The sequence below is a fragment of the Diceros bicornis genome, chromosome 18 (assembly GCF_020826845.1).
Source record: "Diceros bicornis minor isolate mBicDic1 chromosome 18, mDicBic1.mat.cur, whole genome shotgun sequence".
Classification (NCBI taxonomy): domain Eukaryota; kingdom Metazoa; phylum Chordata; class Mammalia; order Perissodactyla; family Rhinocerotidae; genus Diceros; species Diceros bicornis.
This window is the reverse complement of record NC_080757.1, coordinates 46496223-46516635: the sequence shown is the minus strand read 5'-3', so window position 1 is coordinate 46516635 and position 20413 is coordinate 46496223. Positions and strand designations below refer to the sequence as shown.

Below are 20413 nucleotides of genomic sequence, written 5' to 3'. Positions count from 1 at the left end.
ATGAATACCCTGACAACACTTAAAATTTGTATACATACAGCCCGAGACTGGAACGACATATGCAAAAATAAATCAATCAATGTGTTATGGTGATAGGATTATGTGAGATAATCCTCTTTTTTTTAAAACTTTACAATTGGCCGGCCCGGTGAAATAGCGGTTAAGTGCACACGCTCCAGTGCTGGCGGCCCGGGTTCGGATCCCGGGCGCGCACCAATGCACCGCTTCTCTGGCCATGCTGAGGCCGCGTCCCACATACAGCAACTAGAAGGATGTGCACCTATGACATACAACTATCTACTGGGGCTTTGGGGGAAAATAAATAAATAAAATTATAAACTTTACAAAAAGTTATACTGACTTCACTACAATTTTTAAGAATATAGGTCCTTAGAAAGAGAGGCATCACTGTGGCATTTATTTTATGCAACATCTAATGCAGTGCCACGAACGTCAGAGTTCAGACATCTTTCAAATAGCCCTGGAAAGGAAAGCAGATGTAAAGAACCAGTTCTCTATATCTTCTCATCAGGGGAGTGGAGGGATCACAATTAGGGGTGTTAGTTACCAGTCAAACAATCACATCATTAAACTAAACCCCAATTCTAGCTTCTTCTGTAAGGAAGGGGTTTGCTGACTATGATCTGTGCTTGACTCTTGCTAACAATTCAAGAAGCATTCACTGTGTTTTTTTTAAGAGGATGGGTGGGGAAGGGGTTCCAAAACAATAAGACACAGCTCCTGCTCTCAAGGAGCTTTTAATCTTTTGGGGTAAAACTTACAAATATGCAACAACTAGAGGGCAATTACTAAGCAACCTATAAACTAGTGTGCAAATTATATCCAATGACTAAAGGGGTAGGAAATAATCGAAATGGCCTCAGTCAAAAATACTGACAAAATTGTAGTTGTTAAATAAATCTAGCTAGATCCTAAAAAAAAGATGATAGCCATAGTCTGGCAGAGGAAGGAAGAAGAACTGCAGAATGGGGGGAGTACACTGAAGATTGTAGAAAGATGGGACTGGGGAGTTGAAAGAAAGAGTAGTCGGTGATAAACCCTGGATGCTAGGCTAAATTTAGATTTTACATGATAGGCAATAAGGAAGGACTACAAGGAGCAGTTGAAATGAAATAATAAAGTATATACTTTATTTCAGAATACTTCCCAAGACATATCCAGAAAAAAAGACATTTGGGAAAGAAAAGACCAATCCTCACACACAAGGACATTTCTATAATATTAGAAAATGTCTTCTTTATTCTAAGGCTTCCTAACTGCATTCTCCTGTGCCTCTCCATAATCAATAGGACAGCCCAATCCCATAAGTTTCTTTAAAAATAAACGGTCAGCATGAGCACCATTCCATCTAAACTCTGTCCTGGTGTGGTGCATCCATAGTTCTCATGCAGCAATGACAGATGTCCACAGTTGGCTGTCTTCAAGAATAAGGAAAGGAAAGAGTGCCAAGAAACCTTTAGGAACATGCATCTAAGAAAACTGGTAGAGGAATCAGTGATTAGAAGACAGACCCAGATTACAAGCATTCTTGTGAAATGTAGGCCTCCAGGAACCCTTTAGGAGAGGAAATTGCATAAGGGATAATTCCTCACTTCTGACGGTAGATTGCCTGCCATTTGGTAAGGCAGCAGCTGATAAATGACAAGAGGCCCTCCAGCCCATGGACTTTTTTCCACTGAACAGAAGGAAAAGTTTGTTTCCTACATGTGTCCCGAGGGAAAGGCACAGTTGCTGAGGAGTTGTGGGAGTTGGGAAAGCATGATAGTCTCAAATCCTTGACAGCCTTTGCTAATCAGCACCCCCAGGCTAATCAAATCTCTCATTGGGGTCCAAATCTAAAAGTAGAGAAAAAGCATTTTCTCCTTTACCATAAAATATTTTCCTTCCTCCCACACCACAAGCCAAGTAACCTTTATTTGCAACTTTAACACTGATGGTCTGGCTTCACAGTGAAGTCAAATGCAGAAAGCTAGCTGGCCAATGACACAGTGGGCTGGGCTGCACTTATGTTCTCACTTGAGCAGTGGCTAAGGAACACAAAATTCTGTCAAGGAAGCAAGGCGAACTCCTGGAGAACAGCAAGCTTTGTCTTCAGCTGTCAGGCTGACGGGCTACTTACATGGTTTCTGTCCTGGGACAGCAACAATATCCTAAGGCTTTTCATGCTTGAGCTTCTATCCAAAATGTCAATTGCTTTATCAAGATCATCTTGGTTCTTCAGCAGAATGGAGAGCTGTGACACAGGACACAGAAAAAAGGAAATCACATAAGCCTTTAGTTTATAAAAATAAGCAAAATAAACAAAAAATTAAAATAAGGTGGGAGGAAACCACTTCATGGGATACTATGGGGTCGTAAAAGATCTAATTGAAACCATAGAGATATTTTCTTTTTAAGTGCACAATTCAATAATTTTTAGTAAATTTACAGAGTTATGCAACCATCACCACAAGTCAATTTTAAAACATTTCCATTGCCCCAAAAAGATCTCTTGTACCCATTTACAGTCATTCCTCCTTCCCACCTCTAGTCTCAGACAACAACTAATCTACTTTCTGTCTCTACAGATTTGCCTTTTCTGGACATTTCATATAAATGGAATCATACAATTTATACATATTCAATTCAATTCAATTCATACATGGTCTTTTGCATCTAACTTCTTTCACTTAGCTTAACATTTTTGAGTTCATCCATGCTGTAGTACATATCAATACTTTGTTTTAAGATATTTTCTGAGAGGAGCTTCCTCTCTAAAAATACCCTTTACTCCAAAGCATCAAATCCCAGTTATAGTCCCCATATTTCTTCCCAAATTAAGAAGTAGAATCAGGGCCAGCCTCGTGGCTTAGCGGTTAAGTGCGTGCGCTCTGCTGTTGGAGGCCTGGGGTTCAGATCCCGGGTGCGCACCGACATACCGCTTCTTTGGCCATGCTGAGGCCGTGTCCCACATACAGCAACTAGAAGGATGTGCAGCTATGACATACGACTATCTACTGGGGCTTTGGGGGGAAAAAAATAAATAAACAAAATTATAAAAAAATAAAAATAAATAAAAAAGAAGTAGAATCATGTCTCACCCTATCCTGTGCTGACATTAATAGAACGAGCAGAAAAGGCAGAAGAGAAGGAAGGGGGTGGGCAGAAGACGAAAACCGTTACTCAAATAAGAACACTATCTATCTATCTATCTATCTATCTATCTATCTATCTATCTATTTATGATTGGGTTATTTCAGGGAAAGATTCACCCTGAGCTAACATCTGTTGCCAATCTTCCTTTTTTTTCCCTCCCCAAAGCCCCACTGCACGGTTGTATATATGAGTTGTAAGTCCTTCTGGTTCTTCTATGTGAGCCACTGCCACAGCATGGCAACTGACAGATGGGTGGTATGGTTCTGTGACCAGGAAATTAACCCAGGCTGCCAAAGCAGTGAGAGAGCTGAACTGTAACCATCAGAGTTGGCTCAAGAACACTAATTTAGAGTGCATAGTAGGGTTTAATATCAAAGTTTCAAGGTAAAAATCAGTGACTAGAACCCAAAAACCAACTCCTCCATTTTCATTCCACTGAAGTATTAAAGAGAAGATCCTTGAGGGTACGGATAAGTCTCACTCGCTGTTACAAGTAGAGGACAGTATGAGTACTGAGTATTAAAAGAAGCAAAAGTATGCTTTGCCTAGGACCTAGCAAATGACAGATCTTACACATTTGTGGCCAACACAAAATCAAGCAAAAGTCCAATTAATTTCTTCAGCTCCCAATTTATAATAAAAGGAGATGAGAACTCTAAATCCTAGGCCAGAAAAAACAAATAGTAAGAATAGTATTTAAAATAAAATCTAAGACAACCCATGGAATGGGAGAAAATTTTGCAAATCATATAAATTATAAAAGAATTCCTTCCTGGTAAACATTTAAAGGAATAAATAAGGACTGTTGTGTGAGGTGGCGGGAGGGAGATAAAGAAATTACTTGAGTAGGTTTTAACTGAAAAAAAAACCCTATAATTTTGCATACATATGATAAGGGTCTAGCATCCAGAATACATAAAGAACCCTTACAATTCAACAATAAAAGAACAAATAATCCAATTTTTTAAATGGGCAAAGGATTTGAATACACATTTGTCCAAATAAGATATACAATGGTTAATAAGCACATGAAAAGATGCTCAACATCTTTTAGTGATCAGGGAAATGCAAATCAAAACCACAATGAGATAGCACTTCACACCTACTAGGATGGCTATAATTTAAAAAACAAACAAAATATAAGAAAATAAATGTTGCTGAGGATGTGGAGAAACTGCAACCCTCGTACATCGCTGGCAGTAATGTACAATGGTACAGCCAATATGGGAAAGTTGAGCAGTTCCTCAAAAAGTTAAACATACAGTTACCATAAAACCCACAATTCCACTCCTAGGTATATACTCTAGAGAACTGAAAACACGTTCATATAAAAATTTGTACACAAACGTTCATAGCAGCATTATTCATAATAGCGAAAAAGTGAAAACAACTCGTGTCCATCAACAGATGAATGGATACAGAAAATATGGTATATCCATATAATAGAATATTAATAATATTCCATAATTTCCATTTAATCTTCCATATTCCATTAATTAATGGAATTCCATTAATTAACAGTCCATTAATATTCCATTTAATATTCCATTTAATATTCTATATTCCATTAATATTCCATAAAAAAGGAATGAGGTACTGATACATGCTACAACATAAACGAACCTTGAAAACAAAGAAACCAAACACAAAAGACCACATACTGCATGATTCTATTTATATGAAATGTTCAGAATAGGCAAATCCAGAGAGAAAGAAAGTAGATAAATGGTTATCTATCTACTTTCTGGGGCTGAGAGGAGAGTGGAATGAAAAGTGATTGCTAATGGGTACAGGGTTTCTCTTTGGGGTAATGAAAAAGTTCTGGAATTAGATAGTGACGTTGGTTACACAACTCTGTGAATATACTCAAAACCACAAGTTGTACTGGTTTAAAAGGGTAAATTTTATGGTAGGTGAATTATATCTCAATAAAGCTAATACTATAAAAATATAAACATAAATAAAATAAAATCAATAGATTTTCCATTTGTGGTTCTCAAATCCTGATAGGGCAGGGTTTAGAGGGCAAAGAAAAGAAAAATGGGTTGAGAGATTTTAAATAAAATATAAATTAGTCAATTCTTGGTCATCGACATTAACAGGGTATGGAAAGACAAGCATGATCTAAAATAATTAATAACAATTATTCATCTTTGGCTTTAGAATTAATATCTGCACAAACATTTGAGTAAAGGAGTGCCCGGGCGTGCACCGACGCACTGCTTCTCCGGCCATGCTGAGGCCGCGTCCCACGTACAGCAACTAGAAGGATGTGCAACTATGACATACAACTATCTACTGGGGCTTTGGGGGGAAAATAAATAAATAAATAAAATTATTAAAAAAAAAAAAAGGAGTGCCCAACATTCTGGGCAATCACTTTGCTGGCAAAAAGAACTTGAAAATGGATTTTGGGACGTCTGGAATTCTTAACGGAGATATTAATGGAAATAGAAATGAGCACTAAATTATCCAGAAAAGTCTTTACTAACTAAAGAACACCTTTTCTTTAATGCCAATTAGCTAGCTGACTTGAGCTTCACTTTCTTATGTAGTTACTGAAGCTTGAGCTGCAATTTTTAAAAGTTGTATGGATTTGGCATTTATATTTTGGCGGTTCTCCTATCCTGTATTTAAACTGTGTTCGTTTACATACTTTAAAATACTTACATCTGTATTATTTATTAACTATAGAGTTAGTGGTTTATTTTCCAAATGTGATATATTTCTAAAATTTATCCAAAAAACAAAAGATCAGATGGTCTTATTTTTGTTAGCTATTTGCCAGTATATCCAACTGTAGGTGAACATTTTGTATGAAGGGGACCAGGGAGTCTTTAGCCAACAAATCTCAGTCCCTACAGATTTCAGCTCCAAACTATGGAAGAAATTCTTAACTTTTCAACCAACAAAATTAAACTACACAATAAGGACCTGACTCTCAAAGAGCCATGATGCTGCCCAGCTTTCTTGTTTTGCTCCCCAACTCAATTCCCTCAAGATACACGCTCTTTACTAGGCAGAAACACATTGCCTTGCAGACAAACGCAAAGCACCAGCCTAATCATATTGTAGCCTTTAGTAACCCTTCTTGGAGCTGGGAAAGCAGCCAAGTAACTGACATTCAAAAGAATTCTTTCCTGGGTGATGTTCAAAGTAAGAATAAATAAGGACTGTTGGGGCCGGGGGTAGGAGGAGGAAGAGTTAAAGAAATCATTGGAGTAGGTGCTAACTTTTGAGACAAGCTACAATCAGGGGCTAAACTCTAAGAGAAGAATCCAGCATTTATGTCTGTCAATAAAGGATCTACCCACCAGTTTTCCACACCTCCTCACCCCCTGCTGAACCCTCTACTTCTTGCTAAGGCTGTGCTGGAAAGAAAAAGATAATCTACAAAATATGAAGGAGACAATATAAGCCCTGGGCCTGATACCATACCTGATTCCACCATGGAGTGTTACAGCTACCGGCACTGAATGAGCAGGGGGAAGGGAAATAGCTATGTAATCTCCCATGTAGTAAAAACCAGAAATCTCAGAGTTATTGGAATTAAGAAAAGAGGCTCCAGAAAATGAAAACCTGCATATGATATTAGAGGAACAAACTAGGAAATCCTCAGTTAAGCAGAGAGAAAAAAGGTAGGCAGCTGTCCCCGCCTGTACCCATATCATCCATCTAATTTCTTTTATTTTTGTGTGTGTGAGGAAGATCAGCCCTGAGCTAACATTCATGCTAATCCTCCTCTTTTTGCTGAGGGAGACCAGCTCTGAGCTAACATCTATTGCCAATCCTCTTCCTTTTTTTTTTTTTCCTCCAAAGCCCCGGTAGATAGTTGTATGTTATAGATGCACATCCTTCTAGTTGCTGTATGTGGGACGCGGCCTCAGCAAGGCCGGAGAAGCGGTATGTCGGTGCGCGCCCGGGATCCGAACCCAGGACGCCAGTAGCGGAGTGCGCACACTTAACCGCTAAGCCACGGGGCCGGCCCAATCCATCTAATTTCTTACCTCGTTGTTCATGTAATGTAGATCAAGAGGCTGCCCAAACACTGTTGTCACCTTGTGCTCCACATCTTCATATCTGACAGGCCGGCTGAAAGCTATAATTCTGAAAAGGAACAGGAAGTGTGGTTAATTGTATATTTTAAATGTAGGATTTAGAAAGCTATGGCTTCTGAGTGATATCTTCCTTTTCTTCTCAGCATAAGATTCTCTTTTTCTCTTTCACGCAGTTTGTTTGCCTTTCTCTCTATTGTTTCTTTTTCTTCTCTTATCTACCTTTATCTTTTCACCTTTCTTCTGAGCATCTTTCAGGTTTGCTAATAGTACCCACATTGCTCAATCCCAACCATTGTTCAACCACTTCAGCTCGGATCTTTCTGTCAATGACAGTCCAGTATCATTAGCAGGACACCTGGATTTAAAAACTATGTTCCAATTACTCTTGTTAGGAAGAAAACCTAGAGATTGGAGCAGCAGTTCTGAAAACATGGTCTTATCTCCTAAATGACTCAACTCCAGGACTTAAAAGGTCTTTTCCATTGTTCATTTTTGAGATGCCACAGGAATCTCAATACTGATTATCCTCAAAATTGAGATTTCCTCCCACAGAGGCACAGGAATTCCCCTTGAGTTGGTTATATGGCTGATCAGTTTTCATAACCAGTGACACATGTGGGCATGTAAGCAAGGTTGATATTGATGCTTTTCTAGAGAGACTCATTAGGTTAGTTCAAAGAACAATTTCTATAACTAGAGCTCAGAGTAAGAATTTATTCAAAGAGGTGTTAAAATGATTTGTCATTACAAAATCGTCCCATTTGCAACAACATGGATGGGCCTGGAGCGTATTATGTTAAGTGAAATAAGCCAGAAAGAGAAAGACAAACACTGTATGATCTCACTCATATGTGGAATATAAACCAACACATGGACAGAGAAAACTGGACTGTGGTTACCTGGGCAGTGGGGGTGGGGGTGGGCACAAGGGGTGAAGGGAGTCATATATGGGGTGATGGACTAACAAAAATGTACAATCCAAAATTTCACAATGTTAGAAACCATTAAAACATCAATAAAAAAAAAAAAAAAAAAAGATTTGTCATTAAATGTCACAGCAAAATTTAAAAGGGGGGATATATGACCAAGACTGGCAAAATGTTGATAATGTTGAAGCTGGGTGACAGGTCCATGTGTGTAATATTCTCTCTACTTTTGTGTGTGTGAAATTATCATAATAAAAAGTTTTAATGAATGTATTGGGTTGAACTATATGCTAACTGCTGACAGTCAACAACTTTTGATATACAAAATTGGCAATTTCACATGGGTCCAACCCAATCCTCTAAAACTTAAATAATTAAAACAAAAATAAGCAAAGAGATAAACAAAACAGAAGAGATTATCAGAAAGAAACTCATACATGTACTCTATATATATACAGAAGAAAATATAGGATTAAAAATAAATATATTGGAGTGGGAAAGGTCTTCCTAAGCATTACATAAAATACAGAAGACAAAAAGGAAGAAGATTTGACAAACAAAAATTTAAACTTCTGATGGCAAAATAAACCATCAGCAAAGTTAAAAAACAAATATCAGGGCCGGCCTGGTGGCGCAAGCAGTTGGGTGCGCGCGCTCCGCTGCGGCGGCCCGGGGTTCGCTGGTTCGGATCCTGGGCGCGCACCGACGCACTGCTTTGGCAAGCCATGCTGTGGCGGCGTCCCATATAAAGTGGAGGAGGATGGGCACGGATGTTAGCCCAGGGCCGTCTTCCTCGGCAAAAAAAGAGGAGGATTGGCGGATGTTAGCACAGGGCTGATCTCCTCACAAAAAAAACAAACAAACAAACAAAAAAAAAACAAATATCAAACGTGCAGAAAATACTTGGAAAAATCAATAAGAAAAAGACAAACAACCCAATAGAATCATAGGCAAAGGATATGAGACAATTCATAGAAGAGTTATGAAGGGCTAATAAAGACACAAAAAGATGCTTAATGTGATGGGGGGAAATGCATATGAAAACCACCTTCATCTCTTAGGATGTGGAGGTTGGACAAAATGTGACCAGAGTGTGGTGGGGTAGCAGCACTCAGCCACGGAGCCTCTACAGTTCTTGCCCTCCTCCATGCTGAGGGGAAGAGTGTATGGTTCTTTCACATCTTCCCTGCTCCCCCAGAGTGGGAAGTGATATAACCAGAGGAAGAAGCAATAAGCCACAGGAAAGAGAGATCTAAGCCATTGGATTTTAATGGAATCTGACCAGATAATTTCTTTAATGTTCTTCTGTGCCAGGCTGGCTCAAATCAGTGAGCAGCATAAAAGCCCTCATCATCCAGAACCACGCTATTCAATATGGTAGCCACTGGCTACACGTGGCTAAATTCAAATTAATTCAAATTAAATTAAATTAAAAATTGATTCCTCAGTCCCACTAGCCACAGTGCAAGTGCTCACTAGCCACACGTGGCTAGTGGCTACTATATTATACAACAGAGCTATAGACAATTTCCATTATAGCAGAAAGTTCTATTGAACAAAATTGATAGAATATTACTATAAACCATAATCTATCCTTCACACGAAGCCTAACAACTCAGGAAGATAATTTCTCCATAACTTTTCCTTCATCCATCACCATCTTTCATTTTTGGAAATTATATTGCTAAATATATTAGTTTACATCCACCAGGAAATCCATCCATATTATAATTCTTATATTTTTTCTCTCAAATCAGCGGTCTCAAGCAGTGATAAGGTTAGGTGACATCTAGAAATGGGTGTTTTCTGGAGCCTTTTGAGAGAACGGCTTTCCATTACTTTCTAAGAGCAAATCATACCCCCTTCATCAGGACCTCAGCAACAGTTCAAAAGGGGCCAATCTTTCTGAATAAAATATCAGGAGACCACTCAGATGTCCCCAGCACACTGTTAGAAAAGCATCAGGCTCAGAGGTAAATTCTGTATTTGGCCTGGTGGTATGCCACTCAAAAGCCCCAAAAGCAGCCCAAAAGTCTGGTCAAGATCAGAAACCAGGACTTCCAGTTTGGTAAGATCTAAGCTGCTGCCATTACATTGAATAATAGGCATTTTTAGGGTGACAACCACCCCCACCAGTGTCCAGACATGAAGGTTTTCAAAGGGAAGGAGATCCTAATCTACAGTCCTCTTCTTCTGCCTTCCTGGAGCTAAGAGAGAGGAGAGTTAGGAGTCTGGTCCCCATTCTTCCAAAGCAAAGGGACACTCAGCCCACCAGAATGGATACCTGGCATAGAAGAACGGGAAAAGTCACTACTTCTTTCTTCTTTTCTGTAAATTCTAATTCTGTAAGGGCCTACAACATTTAGATAGATACTACCCATATTCCCTGTAAAAAGTGAAGCAAACCCACAATAACATTCTCTACAAAATCCTAAGACATGAAATACACGAAACCAGAGCTGCCTGGCAGAGAGCAGCTTGAACTTGGCTTCCATGTACCAACTTTATATAGAGTCCTCAATTCCACATACAGTACACAAACAGAGAAATGCCACGGCTCCTGAAAACAGCTCCACAACAAGAGAATACACAGTTTTCAAAACCTTGATACCAACATTCTGTCGCTTAGGGCTTCAAAAGGCCATTCCTGCCTGACCACCTTAAATATTTGTGGTTTCGATCTGGCAGCTTCTCTGAAACTAAACACATACACTTTCTAAGTGTAAGTCCGCTCACTGTAACTGCATACCACTTTGGGAACAGGAATTCAGGAGAGCGTAACTGCATAATTAGGCTCAAACACAATTGAGCTTTTGATTTCATATCTACTTCCGAAAACTCTCTGCTGCTCTGAGTCTGGCAATCCCTCCAAAACCCAGTCAGGTCATAAGTGTGAAAAGCATCAACAATGAAGTGACAATTTAACTTCTCTGCTACTGGCGGGACACAGGACGAGCAGATGGGGACAGAGCTCAGAAGACCTTCCTCCCTCCAGGCCTGGAACAGCCCTAGAACCCACATGGCAGAAGCAGGACTCTGGCTCTGCAGACCACTCTTTGCACAATGTTTCCACTGGGCAACTTCTGACAACCTTGCAGGCTTGTGAATGAATCTTTTTAAGAGAGAACAGCAGCCATAGATCTCCTCTGGAGCTAGCTTCAAAGTGGGCTGAAAGATGCCCGCAGCAGAGAACTGCCAGTACCAAGAATGTTTGGAGGTACTAAGGTCCTCTGGTGGGACTTGTAAAGTAGGAGGATCTTATCCTCATGGGTGCGCTCTTCGCCTCAACAAATGCTCCAAGCAAAGGAAAAAGGGGGTATCAATGGGAGAGAAAAGCAAAGAGCAGGAAACAGATATTGAAAAGCACACTTATGTACATATGTGCCACACACATGCACATACAGGGTCCCAAATATCCTATGACCAGAGTTCTGTATGACCAGAGTTCTGTGTGCTTTTTAAAAGGTTTTCCTTAAGTAACTTGAGAAATTAAGTGGAGTCATATTTTTCTCCACTGAGAACTTCTACTTTGACTTCCTATAAAAAAACTAAACACTGACAATGGAGAAAAGCACAGAAGGATTTTGTAACATTACTTTCACTTCCCTAATAAGGTAAGATACAGAATACAGACTGAAAAACTCCCTCTTTCTGTCCTCAAATGATCAGAAATCTTTCACAACTCAGGGACTTGATGCAGCTTCCCATGACCTAGAAACTTATAAAGAAACTTCCAATTCACCAACCTGACCCCTGATGTGAACAAAGCCAGGGCCACTCTACCGGGGATGAGAATGGCACCACGTCACAGGAGAATCCTGATCTCTCTCTGATGCCCACAGGTGGCACAGTGTCAGTGCGTCTGGAAGCCATGACTCTGAGTAGAGCTCAAGTCCTGACTTCCTCCCCTAGCAAAATGGCAGACCTCACAGTAGCAGAATAAGACCAGAAGAGTAAAACATCAGCAGCTGAAATGGCTTCCAATTCTAAGACTAGAAACAAGGTTCAACTGGTAGGAGAAGCCAAGGGCAAAATTTTCCCCTTTATGCCCAATCAACCCCATTACCCAGCCAGTGACCCCACAGGGATCCCTCCAGGGAAAGGGCTTCCACAAGCTGGATGCTTTCTGAGAACTGCAGCAGACATGAACACAACCACTGATCAGAAGACAGACTTACCGCCTCTCCCCGCTGTGCTCAAACTTGATTCTGACGTCACTCTGCCAAAGGAATGATAGACAGGTTAGCAGGCTCTCTGGCATGTTACTCCTGCCATGCCCAGGTATGCCTCAGGCAGTCCTTTAGCAACATTAGCAAACATCCCTGATGGCTCCTGTTTGAGCTTCTCTACCCTGATAGGCATTCCTTTCCAAGGAATTGGAGCCTTCCAGTTCTAACCTCAGGGGCAACAAAGCTCGTGGGACAAGATCCCTAGGTGGCTGCCCCAGCTCAGTTGCTATGCTCTGACATGTCATTTCTATGTTCATACACTCTCTATTTCCACAAATGGCTCTGGAGTTTCTCCTACCATATTACCTCCTGGCCAGGATACCTTTCCCTTCTTGGCTGATGTGACTGAACAGAAAAAGAAATCTTGGTACTGATACTTTCTAGCTATAGGACCACAAGCAAGTTACTTATCCTCTCTAAATCTTAGTTTTTCCATCTGTAGAGTGGGGCTAACCATACCTAATTTGCAAAGTTAATATGGGAACTAAACCAGATAATGTAAGTAAAATACCTGATACATAGTAGACATGCAATAAATGTTTGCTACTGCTACTACTGATTTCCATGATCCTATCAAGGCTACCCCCAGTGGGAGTAAAGTAGGACTCTGGACAAATTACCTTCTAATTGTCCCCAGCTTTATCCTAAATGACCATCATGGGTAACCTAGAAGCTCTGGGAGGACAGGAATCATGTCTATCTTGTTTCTGTACCCCCAGTGACAAAAGGAATAGTATATAATATTTGTGCTTAATAATATTTGTTAAATGGGTTAATTTATTGAAGATCAGAGTTGAGTGTAAATATTAGAAATAAGAGGAAGTAAAAGTGTTAGAATGTTAAGGAACAAATCAAGGAGAAAGAGATATTGTAAAGAGCAAACAAACAACTCGAGGGAGTTAAAAATGACAGGAAAAGGGAAGAGATATTACAGAAGAACAGGTATAGAGGAAAAAGAAAAGTAAGATTGTCAGGAAACCAACAAATAAAGAGCTGGAGGAGAGAAAGAATTCAGAGTCAGTGAATAAAAATTATGCTGAGAAAGACAAATTAATATACTGTGTCTTGGAAGAAAGAAGAGGGTTTCAGAGTATCTGAAGATGAGGAACACAGTGCAGACAGAGAAGATGTCAGAAAAGGGAGACAGTTTGAAAGGCAGGGTGGATGCATAAAGAACTTCCTTTTCCTAAGAGATCAGCAGGCTAGAATTCTCTTCCAGTCCACTGAACTGGACCGGTGGTTCTAATTTACACTCTAAAAATTAGTGAGGACCCCAAGAGCTTTTGTTTTTGTAGGTTATATCTATGGATATTTTCCATATTAGAAATTAAAACTGAGAAAATTTATTTTATTCATTTTTAAACCATTACATGTTAACATAAATACATTTTTATAAAAAATAACTATTTTTTAAAAAGTTTAGTGACAGTGCAAATCTCTTTAATGCGTGGCTTAATAGGAGACAGCTGGATTCTCATTTCAGCTTCTGCTTTCAATCTGCTGTGATAACACATATCATGTAGCCTCTGGAAAACTCTACTGTACATTCTTAAGTGAATAAGGGTGAAATGGGCAAGTAACATCTTAATATTATTACAAAAATAGTTTTGACCTCATGGACCTCCTGAAAGGTTCTTGGGAACCTGCTAGGGGTCCCTAGACGACACCTTGAGAATCGCAGAATTAAAACATAAGAGTACCATCCTCTAACCCATTATTTTAAAGACAAGGAAACTGGGGCTCAAAGAGCTTTGTGTCCCTGAAAAGTTCACACACTAAACAGCAGACAGCAAAGCTTCCCTGAGGAAAGAGGCCTGCAATGTGACAACTCTTCAAAGCATAGCCCTGATATAATTCTCTCATCCTTTAATGTAACATATGGACCACTTTATCCATTAATAACATATAACAATAGCTAACATTTATTTTTTTATTTAATTTTTTTTTACAGTTCTTCCAATGATTTTATTTTTTTGTGTGTGTGAAATTTTTGTTGTACATTATTGTTTATCAGTCACCATACAAGTGCATCCCTCCACCCCTTGCGCCCACCCCCGACCCCCTGGTAACCACTAAACTGTTCTATCTGTGCGTGTGTTAGTTTATCTTTCACATATGAGTGAAATCAACAATAGCTAACATTTATTGAGCATTTACAATGTACTAAATCTTGTTCTAAATATGTTACATATATCAATTAAACGAATCCTCACAACAGGTACTATAATTATCCCTATTTTACAGGAGAAACTGAGGTATAATGAAGTTGACTAAGTTCCCTCAAGGTCACAATGCTTTAAAAGAAGAGCCAGGATTCAAATCCTGGAAGTCTAGCTCTTAACCACCATGCTATGCTACAATTTAAGCGTCACACAGGCAAAGGAAGTTTATTTTACTCACAGATGCAGGGCTGCAATGGGAGCACTGAAAGAAGGAAACTACCACAGGGTCTTTTGTGGTAGTTCAAAAAGGTCTTACTTTTTGGAACTCATAGAGGAGATCAAATAACAATGCAGTCAGAACCAGGGCACAGGGGTACCAATCATGCAGCAAGCTACGGGGCCAGGGGAACCAGTAGAGGAAGCTTTGGCTGAGGTTGTGAGTGGATGGGGATGGAGGAGGTAGAACGGGAAGGCAGTCTACGTGATCTGGTCTGCATTCTAGGTGAGCATGTGTGCACACATGTGTGTGTGCAAGCAGAAAGGTGGGGCAGTGCTGCAGAGGAAGTTATCATGTGGATTCAAGGTTTATATGAGTGACAGCAGTTTTTTCAATGTCTTCTTTTTCTCCTTCCCCTGAAATGCTAAGCAGTTACCACGGCAAGGGCCTACCAAAGCACGGTGCCTGAGACATGCTGCTATGCTCTGACAGGCCATCTCCAGCATCCTATACTCTCTAGTTCCACAACTGGCTCTGGAGTGCTCCTAAGTGCTCACCGCAGTTAGCAGTCCTGTCTGTCCCTACAGGTGATTTACCACATCCTTTCACCTCCTTCTGCTCACAGCCCAGCACACCTTGGTGTAGCTTTCATTATTATTATTTTTTATTAAGAGAGTCTATTTTTAGAATAGCTTTAGATTTACAGAAAAATTGAGCAAGTAGAGGAGAAAGTGCCCACATACCCTTCTGTCCTCCCATACACAGTTTCTCCTATTATTAACATCGTACATTAGTATGGTACTTTTGTTACAGTTAATTAACCAATATTGGTATATTAACTAAAGTCCATAGTTTATTCAAATTTCCTTAGGTTTTTTTTCTGTTGATTTTTTTAATCTGTTGATTTTTATCTATTTTTTTATAATAATAAAAAACATATAACTATAGCTCTCATTCTTCAACTAGGACATTATATTTAGATGCACCTACGAAGGAATCCCCTCCGTCCCTTTGTGGGACCGAAGGAACTAAATTTATTTCACGATGGGCCATAATCTGAGCACTATTCTATGTGAATTTAGCCAGAAGGGAATTAAACTTTTGCCTCAAACCACAAATCACTCCTACTCAAGACTAACCAAGCCTGTGATTAGTAAGCGGTGTAAACAAAGATGCCTAGCGCTCTGAATCCCTTCTCTGATGTGGTGACAGCCTTTCCAGAGCAAGATGCAGGTCTATGACCGGCTTCCATGTACCACACCATGTGCCCAAATCTGCCAAATTCCTAAATCTGGGTTTCCCGTCAGGCTGACCAGAATAAGCCATGGATAAGGGAAGTTCAGATAAAGATAACTGGATTCAATTCCTTCCTGCCAACCATTCTCCTTGCCTCTCTGAGGCATTTCACACTGGTGGCCAAGTCCTCTTGCATGAGGTTCTCTCCTCCCCTGCCTTCTGTGACTCTATTCCAGCCCAGGGAACCTGCCACCACTCTAACCACTTCTGCTTCTTTGCTAGTTCCTGTTCCTCACGCCTTCTCCCACCCCTCCCCCAACATGTGACTGGTCCTCCATATCCGGACTTTTGGCCTCTGGATCTCTCCCTTTCTCCTCACATCTTTTCCTCAGTAGGAATAAAAAAATCAGGCAACCTCTAAACAGAAGATTCCCAAATCTCTATGTCCAGCCCCTATCTCTCAAGCAAAACTTCATCTGTCTGCCACATATATGAGGCAGATAAGTCACTGTTAAGAATGTAGCACTAGAGTCAAACTGTCTGACTTCAAATCCTGGTTCTACAACCTCTTAGCTATGTGACCTTAAACTTGTTACTAACAGCTCTGTGACTCAGTTTCCTGTTAGAATAGTGATAATATCTATCTCATGGAGTTATCAAAAGAATTAAATGAAATAATTGGGTAAAGATATGAGAACAGTACCTGACACATGGTGAACGCTCAATAAATGATAATACAAGCCCATTATGGTTTAGCCAAAACCCTTGGGGCCAAAAGTGTTTCGGAATGCACTTTTTGGGTTTAGAGAGGTAATGATGGTACATGTTCTATATATTATGGGACACCTCCCGCAGGGAAGGGTGTCTGGGGCAACACTCCCACGACAGAGGCAGATTGCTCATAGGTATTCCATGCGCTCCTCTGCATTGCTTAGCCTCTTGTGAAGTTAGTTTGGGGTTTTGTGACTAGTTCTGACCAAGAGCTGGAAACAGATTTGAGTTCTATACTCTCTTCCCTGGCAGCCATATGTTCCAGGTCAGTGGAGCCACCCTCAGTCAGGGTCCCTAAGTGACTGTGGGGAACACTGTCCTCTCCTTCCCCATACCGGTCATGTGTTAAGTCACTAAGATTTAGGTTTTATCTGTTAAGACAGCACAAGCTAGTTTTTGTAGTGAAAAGTATGAATTTTCACAATAAGTGGAATAAATAAAGACTATAAATAGCCTTGTGTCTGCTCAGGCCAGGTTTTGTTCCCAAATGAGTTTGCCGCACATTTACAAAAAAAAAAAAAAAGAAAGAAAAAGAAAGCCTTTCAGTTTGTAGTACTCTTTGGATTTCAGAATTGCAGATAAGGGACTATGGACCTGCAAAAACTACACACACATATATGCACACACTCTCAAGAGTTTTTTCACTGTAATTGCGAACTCAACCTATCCATGTGTCCGCATCAACTATCCTCCTAAGCTAGTCTCCCTTCTCAGTGTTGACATTTCTAACATTGATCCCACAGCTCTCCTGGCTACAGGCTCAAACCTCTGAGTTCTGCTTGATTCTTTCCTTCCTTTCCCCTCCTTACAGCCAAACAGCAAGTTTCAATTCTCCCTTCAAAGGCCCCCAGTACAAGACTCTGCTTGCCACTGTCTCCATCATCACCCTCGTTGAGCCCCTTTCCTCTCACTCCTGGATTTCTAAAGCAGCATCTGCACTTCTTGGCTCTCCCCTTCCAACACATTCTACATTCCTCTACAGCTTCAGTTATCTTAACTACTGCTTTCACCATGTTGCTTCCTTGTTCAAAAAGTAATCAGTGATACCCATGATCTATGGAATAAAGTCTAAATTTTCAGCTATCATTCAAAGCCATCTCGAATTTAAGCTCACTCAGTTCACCTAACCATCTTACACTGTTCTCAACAGGAGCCCTCTCTCCAGCCGGATCAATGCCCACCCAATTTCCTGAAATATGCCATATTCATTCCTTCCCCTAGGCCTTTAATCATTCAGTTTTCGGACCTGGAGCGTCACCCTTCCTCCTTTCTACCAAACTAAACTTTTATACATCCTTCACAGCCTCGTTCAAGTGCCACCTCCTCCAGAAATGACTCCACAACTCCTTCGGCCCAAGTTCATCTTTTACTTTCCTGGCCTCCCATAGCACTCACTATGTGAACCATATATGTAGGCATAGTTCCACCCTACCTTAGTTTCTTTTTCTCATGTATTTCTCATTTCCCAATAAGACCTCATGATTCCTAGGGTACAGGGAACCTATACTTCTTTTGGAGGTCCAAAAAGCTTGACTATAGGCACATGTTGAAATGAATAGAGAGGTGCCACAGCTGCGGAGAAAAAAGTTCCAGTACAAAAATTCAGGTCTGTGCAGGTTCAAGTCCCCTGCCCACTACAGCCAATCTGGTGAAAGGAAAAGTGAGAGCCATGCCCAGGAGAAGGAAAGTGCAGGACCCCAGGTTGAGCTACAGATTTGGGAACTTAGCGGGGGCAACAAGAGTAACCTTCGATGATACCAAACTTAAGTAGAAATGACCTTTTCAAAGTCTGAACTCAACATCTGAACATGTAATCCAAGAGGGCTCCCAAGAAATCAAAAAAAAAAATCCAACACTGCTTACTCAACAAAGGTTTGTAAACTAATTTGACCTGGCAAAGGGCTCGGCTAGCCATCATCCCTGGCACCCTCTCTCTGATTCTGTAGTGCTCCCTCTCCCTGTATTTGCTGTACAGCTTTGATGGCTCCCACATCTTTGGCACTGGAGTCCTTACCTTGCCAATGATAGTAAATAAATGAGAAGAAAAAGAGAAAAGCAACAAAAATATTTTTATTTGTGTGACTTAGGAAAACCCTAAGAGATCAGTGAAAGAGATGATTATAAAGCAACCTTCTTCTCTGCCCTAGTTCCTTCTGTATCTCCAGTCCTAGCATTGTGCCTGGCATACAGTAGGGGCTTGGTGAGTGTTGGAATGAATCAGTGATGAGTGACTGAATGGTGTATTAGTTGTCTATTGTTGCTTAATGAACTACCTTACACACACAAGAAAAGCAACCTTCTTAGAAAATAGAATACCAGGCTCACATGTTGCTTTATGTTTTATTTTCAAACTAGACAGCCTATCCTATTAACAACCCTTGAAAGACAAAGGAAGTCCTGAAGAGGCAGATCTATCACAGTAAAAGCAAAAGACAGTCTGCTCAATCACTGACCCTGCTGGAGCAACAGCTCCTAGAATTCTTCTCCTTTAGAACTGATAACCAAGAGCCCTGCCCTGCTAGTGCCTGCCATGAAGAAATCAACTTTTCCATTCTGAAGCATCCACTAGTGAATATCAGGAGGGTCAGATTTAGACCCTGGGCTCTGTTCAAGCCTCCACCTACCATTTTGATAAGAATCAAGGGAAATAGGAATCCGTGGAAATAAGGATTCTATTTCTTCCTCCACTGGGACTTTCAGAAATTAGGCTAGCTTCAAAAGTTTGCAAAGGACCATCTGATAGACAGTAATAACAGTCCAATAAAGATAGAAAACCTGAACCCTTTCAGTTCCATGACAGTATGCATAGTTCTGGTTTAAAGTTTTCACTAGAGCTCGTACCCACAATGCCAGAACATCATAGACGTGATGTAATCACTACTGCTTTATGTTTGTACATTTGTTTTACAATGTAAGAAATGCTTGGGCCGGCCCGTGGCTTAGCGGTTAAAGTGCGTGCGCTCTGCTGCTGGCAGCCCGGGTTCAGATCCCGGGTGCGCACCGACACACTGCTTCTCCGGCCATGCTGAGGCCGCGTCCCACATACATCAACTAGAAGGATGTGCAGCTATGACATACAACTATCTACTGGGGCTTTGGGGGGAAAAAAATAAATAAATAAAGTCTTAAAAAAAAAAAAAAGAAATGCTTTACATTCTGTCTATGATCTTATGACGACTTTAAGTAGACACAGTAGGTAGTATAGTCATGCGTCGCTTAACGACGGGGATACGTTCTGAGAAGTGCATCAATAGGCAAATTCGTCATTGTGCAAACATCATAGAGTGCACTTATACAAACCTAGATGGTACAGTCTACTATATACCTAGGCTATACAGTACTAATCTTATGGGACCACCATCATATTCTCAGTCCGTCATTGACCAAAAAGTCATTATGCAGCCTGTGACTGTATTATGTCTATATTTCAGATGGAAAAACTGAGGCTTAGAAAGGTTATTAGACTTACACACGGTAAAATTACTATGACCAGGAATCAGAAGATCAGAGTTTGCTCCCTGGCTGTACTTAATACCATTGCATAAGCGTTTTGTAAACTTTAAAGTATTATACATAGGCTTATCAGTTGCTGTTATTGTTCTTAACTGTTGTTGCTCAAAGCACTCTGTAAATTGTAAAATCCTGTGTTAATGGATTA

At 40.4% G+C, this 20413-nt stretch overlaps 1 protein-coding gene across 5 annotated transcripts in view; it reads right to left on the bottom strand.

Annotated features, from left to right (window-relative positions):
* Positions 1–20413, bottom strand: part of MAP3K3 (mitogen-activated protein kinase kinase kinase 3) — a 60210-nt gene that overhangs the window by 26967 nt on the left and 12830 nt on the right. For all 5 annotated transcript variants that reach the window (XM_058561323.1, XM_058561320.1, XM_058561322.1 and 2 more), the window contains 3 exons: positions 12319–12359; positions 7164–7263; positions 2141–2254 (listed from right to left, as the gene is read on the bottom strand). In XM_058561323.1, coding sequence (XP_058417306.1) covers positions 2141–2254; positions 7164–7263; positions 12319–12359 — 255 coding nt within the window. The remainder of the gene's footprint in view (positions 1–2140; positions 2255–7163; positions 7264–12318; positions 12360–20413) is intronic.